The following is a 15110-nucleotide window of genomic DNA, read 5'->3' as shown; positions in this document are numbered from 1 at the left end:
TTTCAGATTTTTATTGAACTTGAAAAGACACATCATAAGCTTTAAGATGGTACTTACACGTACAGATGATGGACACGAACATCAGAGAATAAGGAGAAACAATGTTTGAAAGTTTGGAGTTCACTCAAGCATTATCTGGCCACTCTACAATCTCAGTGAAACTTCCGAGTAGTCAAGAAAGTACTGTCAGATAAATTAATTTTATCTCATATTTTACTTGACTTTACTAATACAAAGTTTGACATTAAAAAGAAGGATAATTATTCTTACTGTATAAGCTAATTTCATAATTTTTACTTTTGTGAAGACCTAACTTTTATATTGGCTATTTACGGAGAACCTTCCCCAGGATTTTTTTGCTGGTTTTGGGGTGGCTGTCTCAAGGTTATTCAGATTGAAAGCAATGAAATCAACTTATCAAAATTGTTTTGTTCAGTTACTTCAGTATCTTAGCCACAGAGGCATGAGAGTCTCCTTTGAGACTGACCACAAGAACCACCAAAACATTAGAATATCTAAGAAGAACACAAGACATAAAATCTCCAAACCCCAGTTTTAGCTTGTTCACAGCTTGTTGGACAAGGTATATAAACCAAGCACACTTGATGAGGGGCATGAAGCTAATTTCAGGCACATTTAATACTCTAGGAGGATATACTGATGAGAACTCTCAGTGAAATGAGCTCTGCAAATGATATTCTCTTTGTTCTCTCTCAGAATCTCCAACAAAATTCACAACCATGATGTCTAGGTATTGTAGTCCCTTGCTTCGGAGGATCTCCTTGCAGCAGCTGGTCCGATCCCAATTTTCTGTTCCCAGCCAAGCAGCTGCAAGCAAACTTACATCAGACCAGGTCTTTGCGAGGGAGTCTCGGTATGGAGCCCACAACTATCACCCACTCCCTGTGGCACTTGCAAAGGCTAAAGGTGAGATCTCTTACTCATTGAACAAGATTTATTTTCAGTATAATCGACCTTTATAGCCAGAGGTATCTTTGACAAGCATACAGTGCTTCTTGAGTTAAAGGGGAGCTGTTGTTGGAAAGATGTGTACGTTGATCATGGAAATAATAGGAGATGACATTTTTTTTTTTACTTGAGCCGGTCGGAGTACTGCATCTTATAGCAAACCTCATTTTTTAATAATTTATGTGTTTATTGGAATACTGGTCATAATGATGGCTTGATGATGATGATGATGATAATTATGAGAATGTGTAGAGATGTGAAGAAAGTATGTGCATTCTGAACATTTTTCAAACGATAGGGAATTCAGTGCTTGTTTTTTGTTCAGTCAGTGTTCATTTCCTCCTAATTTCCTTCCTTTATTGTTTGAGCAGTTTGTAACTTAGTCAGTTTTCATTAAAAACACATTCTTTCTTCAAATTTCTTTGAATTTTCAATATTTTTAGTTGGTTTTTTTACATCTTTATGTACTATTAAAAGAAAGGAGCATATTTAATTTCTGTGTATGTGTTTCCTCTGGAATTTCTTATTTTTATTGGACCAAAAAATACCAGGCCATGTTGCATAAAAATTTTATCAGTATTTTTTTTCAAGAATATTTTTCTGCCAATTTTTTTGGTATATGAGATTTTCAGATGTACAGTAGGTCCATGGTTTATCACCTTGATCTATAATCCTCCATCAAACATGTAAAAGAAAAGTTGAACATTTTTTTTAACTCTTGAAATTATCAGGTGTGCATGTGTGGGATGTTGAAGGGAAGCGGTACTTGGACTTCCTGAGTGCATACAGTGCAGTGAACCAAGGTCACAACCACCCCAAGATAGTCCAGGCCATGCAGGATCAGTGTCAAGTCCTCTCCCTGACATCCAGGGCATTCTACAACGATGTCCTGGGAGAGTATGAAGAATACATCACCAAACTGTTTGGATATGACAAAGTACTTCCCATGAATACAGGTAAGGTGATTACCCAGTATGCTACCCTACCCTGAGAGGGCCCACATGGCAAAAGTGGCATTTCCTGTAGGAAAGAGAGAACTTGTTTTTTTACTTGCTCAGATATCATTGCAATAATAATGATATATACCATTTATTTAGCACAGGTTTACATATATTAATAGCAATAATATATTCTACTGCGCATTGCACTCGGTATCATATTTCGTGATGTGTTGTCTTAATGCACAGCACTTTTCTGGCCCCATTAGGTAGAGACCATAATCATTAAATATGAAAATTATAGTAAAATTATTATATTGTTATTTTAGCACTGAGTAAAGATCATCTTCTTTTGCTGTTTGGGTTGTAAGAATGAATGAAATGTAAGGAACGAACAGGGAAGAAATTTTGAGTTCTACATGTAATTAGATGATGGGGAAACTCGTGGCTAAGGCCAGACTCTTACATGTACATGTATATAACATTTAATCTCTCAAATGAAATGATTTTTGTAATGTCACATGCTTCTTTTTTGTTTTGCAGCGTGGATATCTGGTATATTCATCACTTGATATTCCTTGTGAATAGTTTGAAATTATATAAAGTTAGATAAATGTAAAGAGAGTTGATTGCTTGAGCATACTGAGTTTTGGCCATAATGCTGAACTTATGATCTCGGCGGTCGATTTCGCGATCACGACAAAAATTGGCACGGGCGTTACTCATGGCATAAACTTCAAACCTATATGATCAATTTCTGCAAAAAATCTCATTGCTAATTGATTATGCTAATTTATGTGTAAAATCAAAAGTTTGCTCTAATTGACTAAATAATGCCCCTAAAATGCTAATTTATGGTTCACAGACTCTTTATAGGAATCTGATCAAATTTGCCTTAAGAAACTTTCAACAACACATTTATTTTCTGATGTGTTTTATAGTTTTCTAAATTCTTATTTATTTCTTTGTTTGACTTTTTGTTTGTTATTGTTTTTTCAATGAAAATTGTTGGGGACTTTATTTTGACCATAAACACAATGAAATTAATTGATTTTAACAGTAAAAGGAACAATAATGATACATTTATGAAATTTGGCTAAAAACAATTTTTTGCATTGGATTTGTACACAAATTCACGCTTTTGAGCAATTTTGGGTCTGCTTGCACTTACAAAATGTTGCGTAATTTCGGAACCGCGTACCCAGGGGTCACAATTTTGGTCTCAAAAGTTGCGCGAGACTTGAAAGTAAAAAGTCAGTGAGCTGCGTTGTAAAAAAATTTGCGCAGCGGATTTATCACGAAAAATGTCGAGGGGGCTGAATCAGCCCCCCCCCCTGTTTTATTAGGATTTATTAGCATGGTAAATCTCACCAAAACATCAAACTATTACCATTTGTAAGGACTTGTTTCTTAGCTCATAATTAAATGAAGAGTGATAATGAGTTTAAGATATTTTGTATTGGATCTAATGTTTTTTTTTATTAGTGTCGTGACTTACTATCCTTATTTTATTCCACATAGGTGTGGAAGGGGGCGAAACAGCCTGCAAGCTGGCCCGCAAGTGGGGATACAAAGTGAAGGGTGTCCCCAATAACCAGGCTCGTGTCGTCTTCGCAGAGGGTAACTTTTGGGGTCGAACAATGGCTGCTGTCTCAAGCTCTACAGATCCAGATTGCTATGAGGGCTTTGGACCCTACATGCCTGGCTTCGACATTGTTCCCTATAGTGATTTGGGAGCTTTAGATGTAAGTTTGTCATGTTATCATTTCACAAATCCTCTATAGTCAATCTAAATACCATTAGTTTTACTACTGGCGTATAATGATGTGTTAGATGGAGCAAAAAACAAACACCCTCAATGAATGAATATACATGTACATGTAAATTTAATGGAGATAAGGGGCTTAGTTACTTGGGACTGCCATTGGGTGAAAATCTCGGGTTATTTGACAGCAAATCACGGAATCAAAACAAGTTAGCCTGTAAATATTACATACAAAATATCTTGCTTTATTCCTTTGAGCTGTAATCCTACCCCTTTTAGTTGAATGTGAGAGTAAAGGATTCAAATGGTGTTCATTCATTTTCGGTCCCAAACGTTACAGTTTATTGGCAAGACTTTCTTGTGACTCCTTCACATTTACATCATTTGCTCAGATAATACCCAAACTTTGGTCGTACATGTAGATGCACTTGTTTACGATCATGTAATTCATGGTAGCCCTACCTCTCTGTATGCACACAGTACTATGCATCCTAGGTTACTATGTATACTTGAAATTGAACCCATTACCAATGAGAACTAGATATTAGTCTGTAGGCACAGACCCTATATTTCAATGCACTACAGTTTTTTTAATAGAATGCAATGGGTCCTGAGAGAGAAACCTAGTCTGTGTGCCCATAACATTTCCTGGAGCTGTTGTAGTCCCTGAGTAATGGTTCCTCTTTAGTCTGAAATTCTGGCCTCTCAAAAATGTTTATAAGTAGAGGGGTATTAAACAAAATAGTAATGTACATTCCTTGTCCTGCATGGTATAAAACAATTTGCGATGTAGTTAGATTATACTCGGGGTTACGGTAAACATTAAATACTCTGTGGTCAATGACTCTTCATCATGATTTTGAGTCTCACAAAGCCTTGCGCTACTAGCTACTACATATCTGTGATATTGATGAGTCAACAGTGAGTAAATGGTTTGAAACAAGACAATGAAAGTAGGCAATTTGCCAGCATCCACATTACGTGCCCATAGGATCGGATGTGTTTATGATGTTTTATTAGTTCACTCCAGGCCTATGTGTACACCTTATGGAAGTCAACAAAGACGGTGAATGTAGGCAATTTGCCAGGATCCACTCTGCAACATGTTCATCCAATGGAATGGGATGGTGGCGCATTATAAGCCCATGGCATGTATAATATACATGTATAAATTTTATAATGCTTTAGAAATGGCTTGCCTGACATTGTTGCTCTCCACTTACCCAGTCTATGAAGTCTTGATCTTAAGACATTGAATCATTTCTCTGTTATGATTGTAATTTATGGTTGCGAAGCTTTCAACAACATTTCATTTTGTTTTAATGTAGTGAACAACATTTCAGTCAGAAACATGGCTGTTTGCATTCTGTAAATCCCAAGTCTTTATTTTCTTCCCCATTGTAATTCATTAAGTTGTGCATATGTATGTCTCTTATAAAATCTTGATTCTTCTTCTATTGGCCTGTAGAAAGCGACTCAGGATCCAACTGTTGTAGCATACATGGTAGAACCAATCCAAGGTGAAGCCGGAGTCAGGGTCCCAGATGCAGGTTATCTTCAAGGTGTCCGAGATATCTGCACAAAGAATAATGTGAGTTTAGTGTCAAATCTTGTCGAAGGATTTTATTTTAAATACGCATTTTGTAGTATACACTCTTCCCTTTTTTTATTGTATGACAATTTCAATTCAATTCTTTATTCCGTTTCCATTCAAAACATAATACAAAGTAATATAAAGTAATACAAATCAAATACAATTTTACAGACGAGCATTCTTACTTCGTAAAACAAAAAACAGTATAATATTGAGCATAAATGGAAATGACAATATTTGCAGTGTCACATCACTGACAAGTTTTTATTCTCTTATATTCTATAAAGACTTGGAACATGAGATTATGTCCATATTATATAAATCAGAATAGCAGCAGAGACTCCAACCCCAAGTACCTCCTGATCTGGAGATTTTCCCACCTGGTGGGTGTTTCATAAAGCTGTTTGTAAGATACGAATGACTTTACGCATGACTGGTAACCGTTTCTCATGCCAAGTGATATCCCTATATTATTGAGTTAGGACCTAAGATCATGTTCCAGTCGTGTGTAAAGTTGTGTGTAACTTTACGAACAGCTTTATGAAATGGCCACCTGGATCCCTTAGCAAACTGGAGACTCCAACTTGATGTACGCACACTAAGCGTACATCACGAGCGCGAAGTCCCTGACGGCCGGGGTCCAGGGCCGGCTTAAGGGCCTGAAAGCTCTCTAGGTTCTAGATGCTCTCTTGTGCTACATGTATCTCAGGCTAATTTTTTTCGGTGGGAGATCTCCCGCCGAAGTGGAAGAGTAGGAGTCTCTGTAGCAGGGGGGTGTTTCACAAAGAGGTACCGTAAGCGTACAGTAGTTAAATCATGCTTGAAAGCCAACAAGCACTATTTAACACATAATCTTATTGATGGATGAGCGTCCTCTGCGTGCATCTGACCCAATGCAGTGATGTGTAATATACCGCATGAATCTGAAATGAAAGTGCGATTTTAAGTCACACTTCAATCTTTGGAAACACCCCTGGAGATATCTGTTACATTCCAGCCAGCCATAAATGATTTCACTTGCTTTAATAAAACTTCTATTATTATGAATGATTAATTTTGTCATTGAGAAAAGAGGTTTTCTGATACAGTACCCTGGTCAGAAAAATGTAGACTTTTATTTATTTATTTTTTTGCATACATCCATTAATTTGAACTGTTGTACTTTTTATTTCATGCTTAAAAAGAAATTATGATTTGCCATCACAACCTGCCCATTTCCCCTCAATATTTTTCTACATAATTACTGTTGTTTGATCCTTTCTCTCTCATAACCTGACTATTTCTCTATTTTTATCTTGTATGTTCAGGTTCTGTTCATTGCTGATGAAGTACAGACAGGGCTAGCCAGAACAGGGAAGCGTCTGTGTATTGACCATGACAATGTTCGTCCAGACATAGTCATCCTTGGCAAAGCTCTATCAGGAGGCATGTATCCTGTAAGTGAAGTATCCTCTCAAAATTAGGGAACCTTTCATAAAAATCTCTGCAATCTATTGCAAGACAGTTAAGGTCCTCCGAGTAATTGTTAATGTTGTGATTGATTGCAAATTTAGCATTGATTATTTGTCTGCTTTTGCTGCAACAAGTGCGAATTGATTACAAATTTGTTTCAGTGAAAAAGCCCCTACCCTTTCCCCTCCATCCTAGTTAGAAGCTGAAATAATCAAGTCCTTTTATGGCTAAATGTTCACTAAACTCCAGTAAAAAGGAGAAACAATTCAATTGTATGCTATAGTGCCTTGACAAGATCTGATCATGTGATTATTTTGTTCTCAGAATTTCTAGAGCCTTGATGAAAAGCTCCTAAATATTATTTTCTTATTGATTTGAAAGAGAAATAAGTATTTGATGCTTTTTAGTTGAACAAACACTAAAGTGGTTGTAGGAAGAAACTATTTGCAATCAATCAATAATTTCTGCTGCTTATTTACAATTGACATATCAGTTGTAACTTAAAGAATAATTTATTTTTACTTCTTGCTGGAAGAAACAGACCAGGGCCCCATCTTACAAAGAGTTATGATTGATCCAATCAATCTCAACTCAGGAAATCCCTCAATGTCATAATTTTTGCTCCAGGAAATTTGTACAATGTCCTTTGAAAACAAAGAGAAGCACACTGAATTTTCAAGAAAACTATGAAATATACGAATATACACTCATTTCTAGAAAATATTTTGAACCACCTCACATTTTAGATTATTACATTGCTGGCTTTCCATACATTATAGTTGTGGTTAATTGGATCAATCATAACTCTTTGTAAGACGGCCCAGCAATCAAGTACGAAAATGCAATTAAGTTTTAGTGAGATGATTGATATCGTAACCTGAAATTGATTTGCAATTTGATATCAAAAAATTTCTTGCAATGCTCCATTGGTGTTGGAGATGTTGGTCAGGTGATATTTGATTAACAGGTTGTATACTACACAGGACATGCCAAAGATGTGAAATTCACATACCCTGGTATGTAATTGACTTCAGTATGAGTGTAATGCACTGAACAAAAATGTAAAACAATAGCAAGGTTGTTGATTACAGGATCTAAGAAATATACAAGATACAGGTGGTGATTGATTTGGGAATAGAAATTTGTAAACAAGTAGGAATGTAATTCACAATACAGAGCCTTCTTTAAACAATTATATATCAGAGGCCTGCTCAAGTGTAAAAAGTCAATTTGATAGAGATTTCAGAGATTAATTAATTTAATGAGCCATGGGTTTTCAACTTATTTCCTTTCCTTCATGACATGCTGCTACTCGAATACTTTTTTTTTTCTGTATTGTTAGTCTTCCTCTTTTCCAAGCTACACTGCCTCCGTCAATTCTGAAGATTTTAACAGTATTGTAGTGCAATATACAGATGGACATCCTTTCTCTTTTATGAATGGTGTAATGTTTAAACATCCATTGGTTGTGACTTACTGATAATCAGGACCAACAATTAAGGTCCTTTGCTATGGATGAATTGTTTTCTATGTGCATTCACATCTGTACCGAATACAGTGTAATAGCACACTTACACACAATGCACACAATGCAAGCATTACTTTTATAGGTTGTCTTTTAGCATTGGTGGGATAACCAATTGAAAACAAAAATATTAATCAAATCAGATTATTCAAAGAATTCCATCATGAATTTTGCTTAATTTTGCTTTTATGTCCTATCCGTCCCTAGGATAGGAATAGATATTAAATGGAGGCCCTGTGTAGAGGAGAGTCACCACCTTTGCACGTTAAGAACCCACTGCACTGTTCGTATAAGAGTAGGGGGAACCCCGGTGTAGTGGTCCACCTGCACTCCCCCAATCAGTTATGTTGGGAGGAGAGTCCTGCGGGTCATAGTGCTTCGGTTTGCTTTTCACCTCCCAGGCACAAGTGACGCCAAACAAATAATGATAATGTTTATTTCAGGTATCTGCTATTCTTGCTGATGATGAGGTTATGTTGACCATTAGACCAGGTGAACATGGGTCTACATATGGAGGTAACCCGCTGGCATGTAAGATCGCTATGGCTGCACTTGAGGTGAGTTATCATAAAGGGGAATTCAACTCCCCAAAATTACATTCATGCAGAAACTTCAGAGTTGAATTTTGAGGGACTGCCGACAATTTCATGGCTATTTGAAATCCACAAATTGTTGAATATTTGGAGATATCAAATGGGCAATATTCTAAATAGAATCAGGTTAGGGTTTCATAAAGCAGTTCGTAAGTTAAGAATGACTGAACCTTTCTTACTCAATAAATAATCACCAATGAACATTTAACCCTAAATAGACTGGGCTATTTTGATGCCTAAGAAGACTGGGGGGGGGGGGGCCCTATGATCTCGGCCGTCGACCGCGCGATGGCGACGAAAATTGGCACGTGCGTTACCCATGGCATAATCTCCTAGACTGTATTATCAAATTTTCCGAAAAATCTCATAATTCATTAATTATGCTAATTTATGCATAAAATCAGATTTGTTCAGATTTGTTCTAATTAACTAAATAAGGCCTCTAAACTGCTAATTTCTTATTCACAGACTCTTTGTAGGATTCTGATCAAATGTACTTTAAATAAAATTCTATATCACAATTCTTTTCTTATGTATTTTATTGTTTTTAAAATTTCCTATATTTCTTTGTTTTTTATTGTTTTTTCAATGGAAATCATCCGCGACTTTATTCTGACCATAAACAAGATGAAATTAATTGAGTTTGATTAGTAAAATTGAAAATAACGATACATTTATGAATTTTGGCTAAAAACACAATTTGCATTGGATTTGTACCCAAATTTGCGTTTTTGAGCAACTTTGGGTCGACATGCACTTACGAAATGTTGCGTAATCTCGGAACCATGTACCCGGGCGTCGCAAATTTGGTCTCAAAAGTTGCGCAAGACTTAAAAGAAAAAAGTCATGGAACGGCGCCGCGCCAGCTTTTCGCGTTACAGATTTATCGCGAAAAATGTCGAGGGGGGGCTGAATCAGCACCCCCCCCCCAGTCTTTTTAGGGTTAATGGTGAATATAATTTACCACAAGAAAGGATCACCAGTCGTTCTCAACTTAAGTTAGCTTTATGAAACGGCCCCCAGATGTGAAAATGTGCTGGTACTACCCAGTTGCTTCAAACATACCCAGCTCATATAATCCAAATTGTTAATTCTAAATATTTATTTCTTTATTTTTTTAGGGGGATTGCATGATTTAAGACAAATACATTTCGTTATTTTAGCTAAATATTATTAATTTCTTCAAAATCAATTTCAAGTATGTAGACTGCATATGATGTATTTCCTTCTATAAGGATTTTATGAGCACAGTGACCATTTTGCCAATTCTGATGGGGATAGGGAAACAGCACACCCCCTTCCCCCTCACTAATATACCCATGACAAATACAAAATTCATCAATTAATTCTGAATCAAGTTTCCAGAAATTTACCTAAATCTTTTTTTCCCCAGGTTCTTGAGGGGGAGAAACTGGCAGAAAATGCAGAGCGTCTTGGGAAGATTGTACGGTCTGAGCTGAGCCAACTAGATGATAACATTGTGGCAGCAGTGAGAGGCAAGGGTCTGCTCAATGCTGTTATTATCAAGGAAACACAACGTAAGCCTCATTTATTTTGTTTGCTTTCTTATGTATTTTTGTAAACCAAAATCAAAGTCAGACTCATGTATTCACAGTGAGAAATATGTTTGAGAAAAAAAAAGAATAATTATGTAAAGGGGAATCCAACATTGGTAATAAAATGATTTTAGTGAAATCTGAAAAATGAGGAAACACGATAATAAAGTTTGACATAATTCTGATTAGGAATTAGAAAGTTATTAAAGGTAATGAGAAATAAACTTGATTTAATAGACATGATATCAAAGGAGTTGTCAGAGATGCAGTAGCTGCATATCACCAATGCATGTTAGGCAATGTTTCAGCCTCTAAGATGGCTGCACTGTAATGGACTGGTATATATACCTGATAGGATGGTCTCAGCAAGTTGTCAAGTCCAGCATGTCCTTTGCCACTGTGCTGAATATACAATCTTTATAAAATTATGAATTATAACATAATTATGTCATCGCTTGATATGCTGCTTTGCTGCTTGAAGTACACTCATTCTTCAGTTATAGTGCAAAGCATTATACAGGGGATCAAAATCCACTATCAACCTCCAAGGAGGGATTATTACATCTTGGTTAACAATTAGCACTTGGCTTGTGAATAGACACAGCACATCCTGTTTATTATTCTGTACTCCTCATTGAGCTTCAGAGTTCTTTCAATGTGGCTGGAGTTTATAAAAATCCTACTCAACCAATTAAGTGTTTTATGAATTTTGAACTTTGTTCCTGACAGCCCAAGTAAAAAATAAAATGAGCCTTACTATGTATTTTTTTTCACTGCAATTTGTGTGTGCTCTTACATGTAATTGTAGATCATTGCCAAAGTTGAAGTTCAAACTCATGGGTTTTTTCCCCACTTTAGTGTTGAGTGAATCATAATAATATTAATAGTGAATTCTTTATCTCATTACATTGTTCAAATATATCAAAATAGAAATGATACAATGTTGAAACATTAAAAAAAAAATTTAAGTGAGCAGTTTTCAAATAGGATGCATAATGACAAGTTCAATGACAGAAATAGAGAGAAAAGCTAATGAGCCATTTGTATGATTGTATTTTTCATTCCCCTCATAACAAATACATTAAATTATTTTCATGAATCAATTTTGGGATTAAACAACTTTTATGATATCTTTGTTTTTTTTTTCATTATGATGCGTACATGTATGTCTCGTCATTGATACTTTCTTGCTGATACTGCACAATTTTATTGTACTTTTGAGCTTGTGTATACTAACATTCATTTATTACCTCTATTCCAGAATATGACGCATGGCAGGTCTGTTTGCGTCTCCGTGACAATGGTCTCCTGGCAAAGCCCACTCATGGTGACATCATCAGACTGGCTCCACCCCTTACTCTGACTGATGCTGAGCTCGAAGAAAGCCTTGGTATCATCAAGAAAACCATCCTTTCTTTCCTGTAAATGGCTTTTGGTAACTGTCAGGCTAGGTTTCACAATACCTTAGTAAGTTAAAATTTAATTCCATTGAAATATATTCATAGAGTTAAATGGGATGTCCAACCATGTTTATACAACTTACCAAGACTCGCATTGAACATAATGTGGAGGTTTAATTGGATTAGAGCTTCACAAGACCTCAAGTGGTGACGGAAAAAAGCTTTATCCCCTAGGATGTTCATCAATAAAAAATCATTATTCATAAGATTGTAAAAACAACTATTTAAATGCCTTTGAATTGATGCTATCACCCTAATATCAATTTTATGATATATTTCATTGTTCTACAAGGTTATACCAACAGATCTGGTGTTAAAATTGATTATAAATGTTGATTTTAGGATTGAAGAAACTCCCAGGGTTTTGTCATTGGAAGAATTGTGGTGGTTCATATGCCAAGTGGTATTTTGACCGGAAAAAAACCCTACATTTTTTCTTGTACATTTGAAATGAAATACCTCCCTGATGTGAGGGAGCAAGCTTGTGTTATAATCCTAATCATGGGAAAACAATCGGTGTGAAAGACTTTTGTAAATTCTTTTCTAAAAATCAACTAATCGAATTTCCATGTGAAAAAGCCTTGTATGACAAGGTATGTTTTATTCGCTGTTTTTTTTTTTTTTTTTTTTTGTGTGTGGATCAGAATCACGTGGATTCTTGCTTGGGACAGTAAAATGAATCAGAGTACATGTATAAGGTTTATCGCTAATCAGAACTGCAATGCATCATGGAACCGAAAAGGGGGCAATCAAGCTAGCTCCGCGCTCGGACAGTCCGAAGTGCGCGTGCGCTGAGCTTGCTAACGGCCCCCTTTTCGATCCCATGATGCATTGCGGTTCTGATTAGCGATAAACCTTACAGTGGTCTATACATGAGGAAGGCCCTAGAATGATGGTAATATCTGTATTTAATTTTCATTGACGTCTATACTCTTGTTTATGTTGTTGTTGTCTGTTGTGGGGTGTTTATTATTCAAGAATCAGCTATAGTAATTTGATATATACAACCTGGCTGGAAGCAAAATGAAATTTAATCATATTGACCTGTATTTTATAGTCCAGTTTACTGAAGGCCATGGTCTAATCCTGTGCTGAAGAAGAATTTGGAAGCCAAAAATGTCAAAATTTGGTTTACAGGGTATGTTTCTCATCTTTACTGTGCTCTCATGCTCTAATGGACAAACTGTTTTAGCCATTTACCAGACATTTGTGAATAATTCAACAGTGTCATATCAGCTAATAAATTTAACCGGTAAAAGAGATTTGCGTCACAGTCAGCTATCCATAGTTAAACCACATATTTAGATTAGATGTCATTTAAGTCAAACCCAAGTTCAAAACATGGGTCATGAACTTAAAGGCATGAGATCAGTAAATAGATTTTACAAGGCATTCACATTCCACACCTCAATACTAGCAATCAAAGGAAAAATACGATTTATTTTTAATAGTCAAAGTTACATTGTGTAATAAGACAAACAGGAGTTAACGTTGCTCTGTAGAACAGCAGTACATATTGAAGGGTCAAGTGAAGGCGTTATTGTTTTTTTTTCAAAAGGAAATCTTGACTTGAAAAAAAATACACAGTTATGAGATAGCATGACTCCTTGTGGCCCATCTTGGAAAAGTCTTCTACCTCTCATTCTCTTTCTCCCCTATCGACGCTCTTTCTCCCCCTTTTTCTATCTCTCTCTATTTCTCTCGTCGTATCAAAAGAGAGAGAGCAAAGCCTGTCAGCTGATCTGAATATTGTCTAGCGCATACTGTCACTGTGTATAGCAATGCAACTATGTGGCAATATTTTTAATGTGAAATGTTTATTATCTATTATTCATACATTTATCATGTTTTTGTATGATAATTATCTTAATGTCTTATATTATAGTGTAAGGATTCTACATCTATTTTTACAATATATTTCTTTCACTAGTATTCTTACGATTATTATTGTCAATGTTGTCTTAAGAGGCATCTATGGCTACGAGAGTAATGACTCCTCTTTAAAAAAGAGGAGTCTTAACAAGATAAGACTTGTTAGTGTGATTTTCAAGCTAATGTTAAACCCAAACTTGAATCATGCCTTAGAAAACATTAATGAAATTGTCAATGATGTACATAAAATGAGTCTTTACGTGCTTTGGGAAAATTGATCTGAATCAATGTTTGCTGTTAAATGCAATATCAATCATCAATTACCCCTTGATGCATCAAACGATTTCATTCATTTTCTGTGGAATCAATTTATGTTTTAGTAGAATTCAAATTGAATCCGAAGTAGACGATTACAGTGTACATCATTGTAAAGGGGATCCAGCCCAAGTGTAAGAAAGCTTTGATTGATCTGTTTTTACCTGAAATATAAATTATATGTTTATCGAAAGAGTACTGTGAGATGAATTAATAAACGGTTTTGCGTATGTACATTTAGGTTGCAGTCCATTATTTTTTGTATAGATATACATGTAGAGATGACTGGCTATTTTTGTGCGCTTTTATTTATTTAATGTTATATATTTTTCTTTTTTATAATAAAACATAAATTGCTTTATTCTATTCAGGCATCTCTCACAAAGCACATCGTAGGCTAGCATTTTACAATTCAGTAGGCTGACTCTGTTTGGAAATGTAGACAGATACTTTTCAAAATGTGTATTCATTATTTGTATTTATTCTTGTTGCCATTACATCAAAACCCAATTTTTATTACATTTTTGCACAGTAAGATGGGTCACATAGAGCGTAAAAAAATTATGGCATTGATAGATTTCCATATACTTGAGATTGATTAGATCAATCATAATTCTTTGTAAGATGGGGTCCAGGGCAGGGTTATAGTTGGATTAGCACATGGGCTTCATATGATCTCTGTAAGGCCTCATATGGCTTTGTGTTTGGCCCTTTTAACACACATATCGCAGCCTGCAGCCACCTACACTGAATGTACAATTCCATCTAAAATTGTAGACTAATACATTGTTCAATAATTGTAGCAAATGTAAACGCGGTAAAGTCTTAAGTTCAACACATTTTTTCTTCTTGGTTCTTACTTTTTTCACACTAACTATTAAAATTTGTATTTAAAAAATACATACTCATGTATATTAATAAGATATTCAGTGTATTCCACTCTAATGATATTGCATTGCAATATGATTTGCATGCATCTGCTTAATAATAAATAATGTTGATAATAAATTCATATTTTTGGCTTTTAACTGATTAAATTTTTTTCTTAAGTTGCATTCTGTGTATAGGCTG

The 15110-nt window shown here is 35.5% G+C and overlaps 1 protein-coding gene across 2 annotated transcripts; it reads left to right on the top strand.

The window, feature by feature from the left end:
* Window positions 1–695: 695 nt before the first annotated feature.
* Window positions 696–15067, top strand: LOC129273588 (ornithine aminotransferase, mitochondrial-like). 2 transcript variants are annotated; one of them, XM_064107419.1, is made up of 9 exons: window positions 696–927; window positions 1701–1925; window positions 3429–3652; window positions 5141–5263; window positions 6574–6702; window positions 8687–8800; window positions 10230–10374; window positions 11654–11859; window positions 12910–15067. In XM_064107419.1, exons 1-8 carry the CDS (start codon window positions 741–743, stop codon window positions 11815–11817), a joined length of 1311 nt encoding a protein of 436 aa, XP_063963489.1. In that variant the 5' UTR covers window positions 696–740; the 3' UTR covers window positions 11818–11859; window positions 12910–15067. The 2 variants fall into 2 exon arrangements, with proteins under 2 accessions (XP_063963489.1, XP_063963488.1); XM_064107418.1 differs by having other exon boundaries at window positions 11654–15067.
* Window positions 15068–15110: the final 43 nt, after the last annotated feature.

This window comes from Lytechinus pictus, chromosome 12, assembly GCF_037042905.1.
Source record: "Lytechinus pictus isolate F3 Inbred chromosome 12, Lp3.0, whole genome shotgun sequence".
Classification (NCBI taxonomy): Eukaryota; Metazoa; Echinodermata; class Echinoidea; order Temnopleuroida; family Toxopneustidae; genus Lytechinus; species Lytechinus pictus.
Note: the sequence above shows the minus strand (reverse complement) of the source record. Positions and strands in the feature narration are given on the sequence as shown.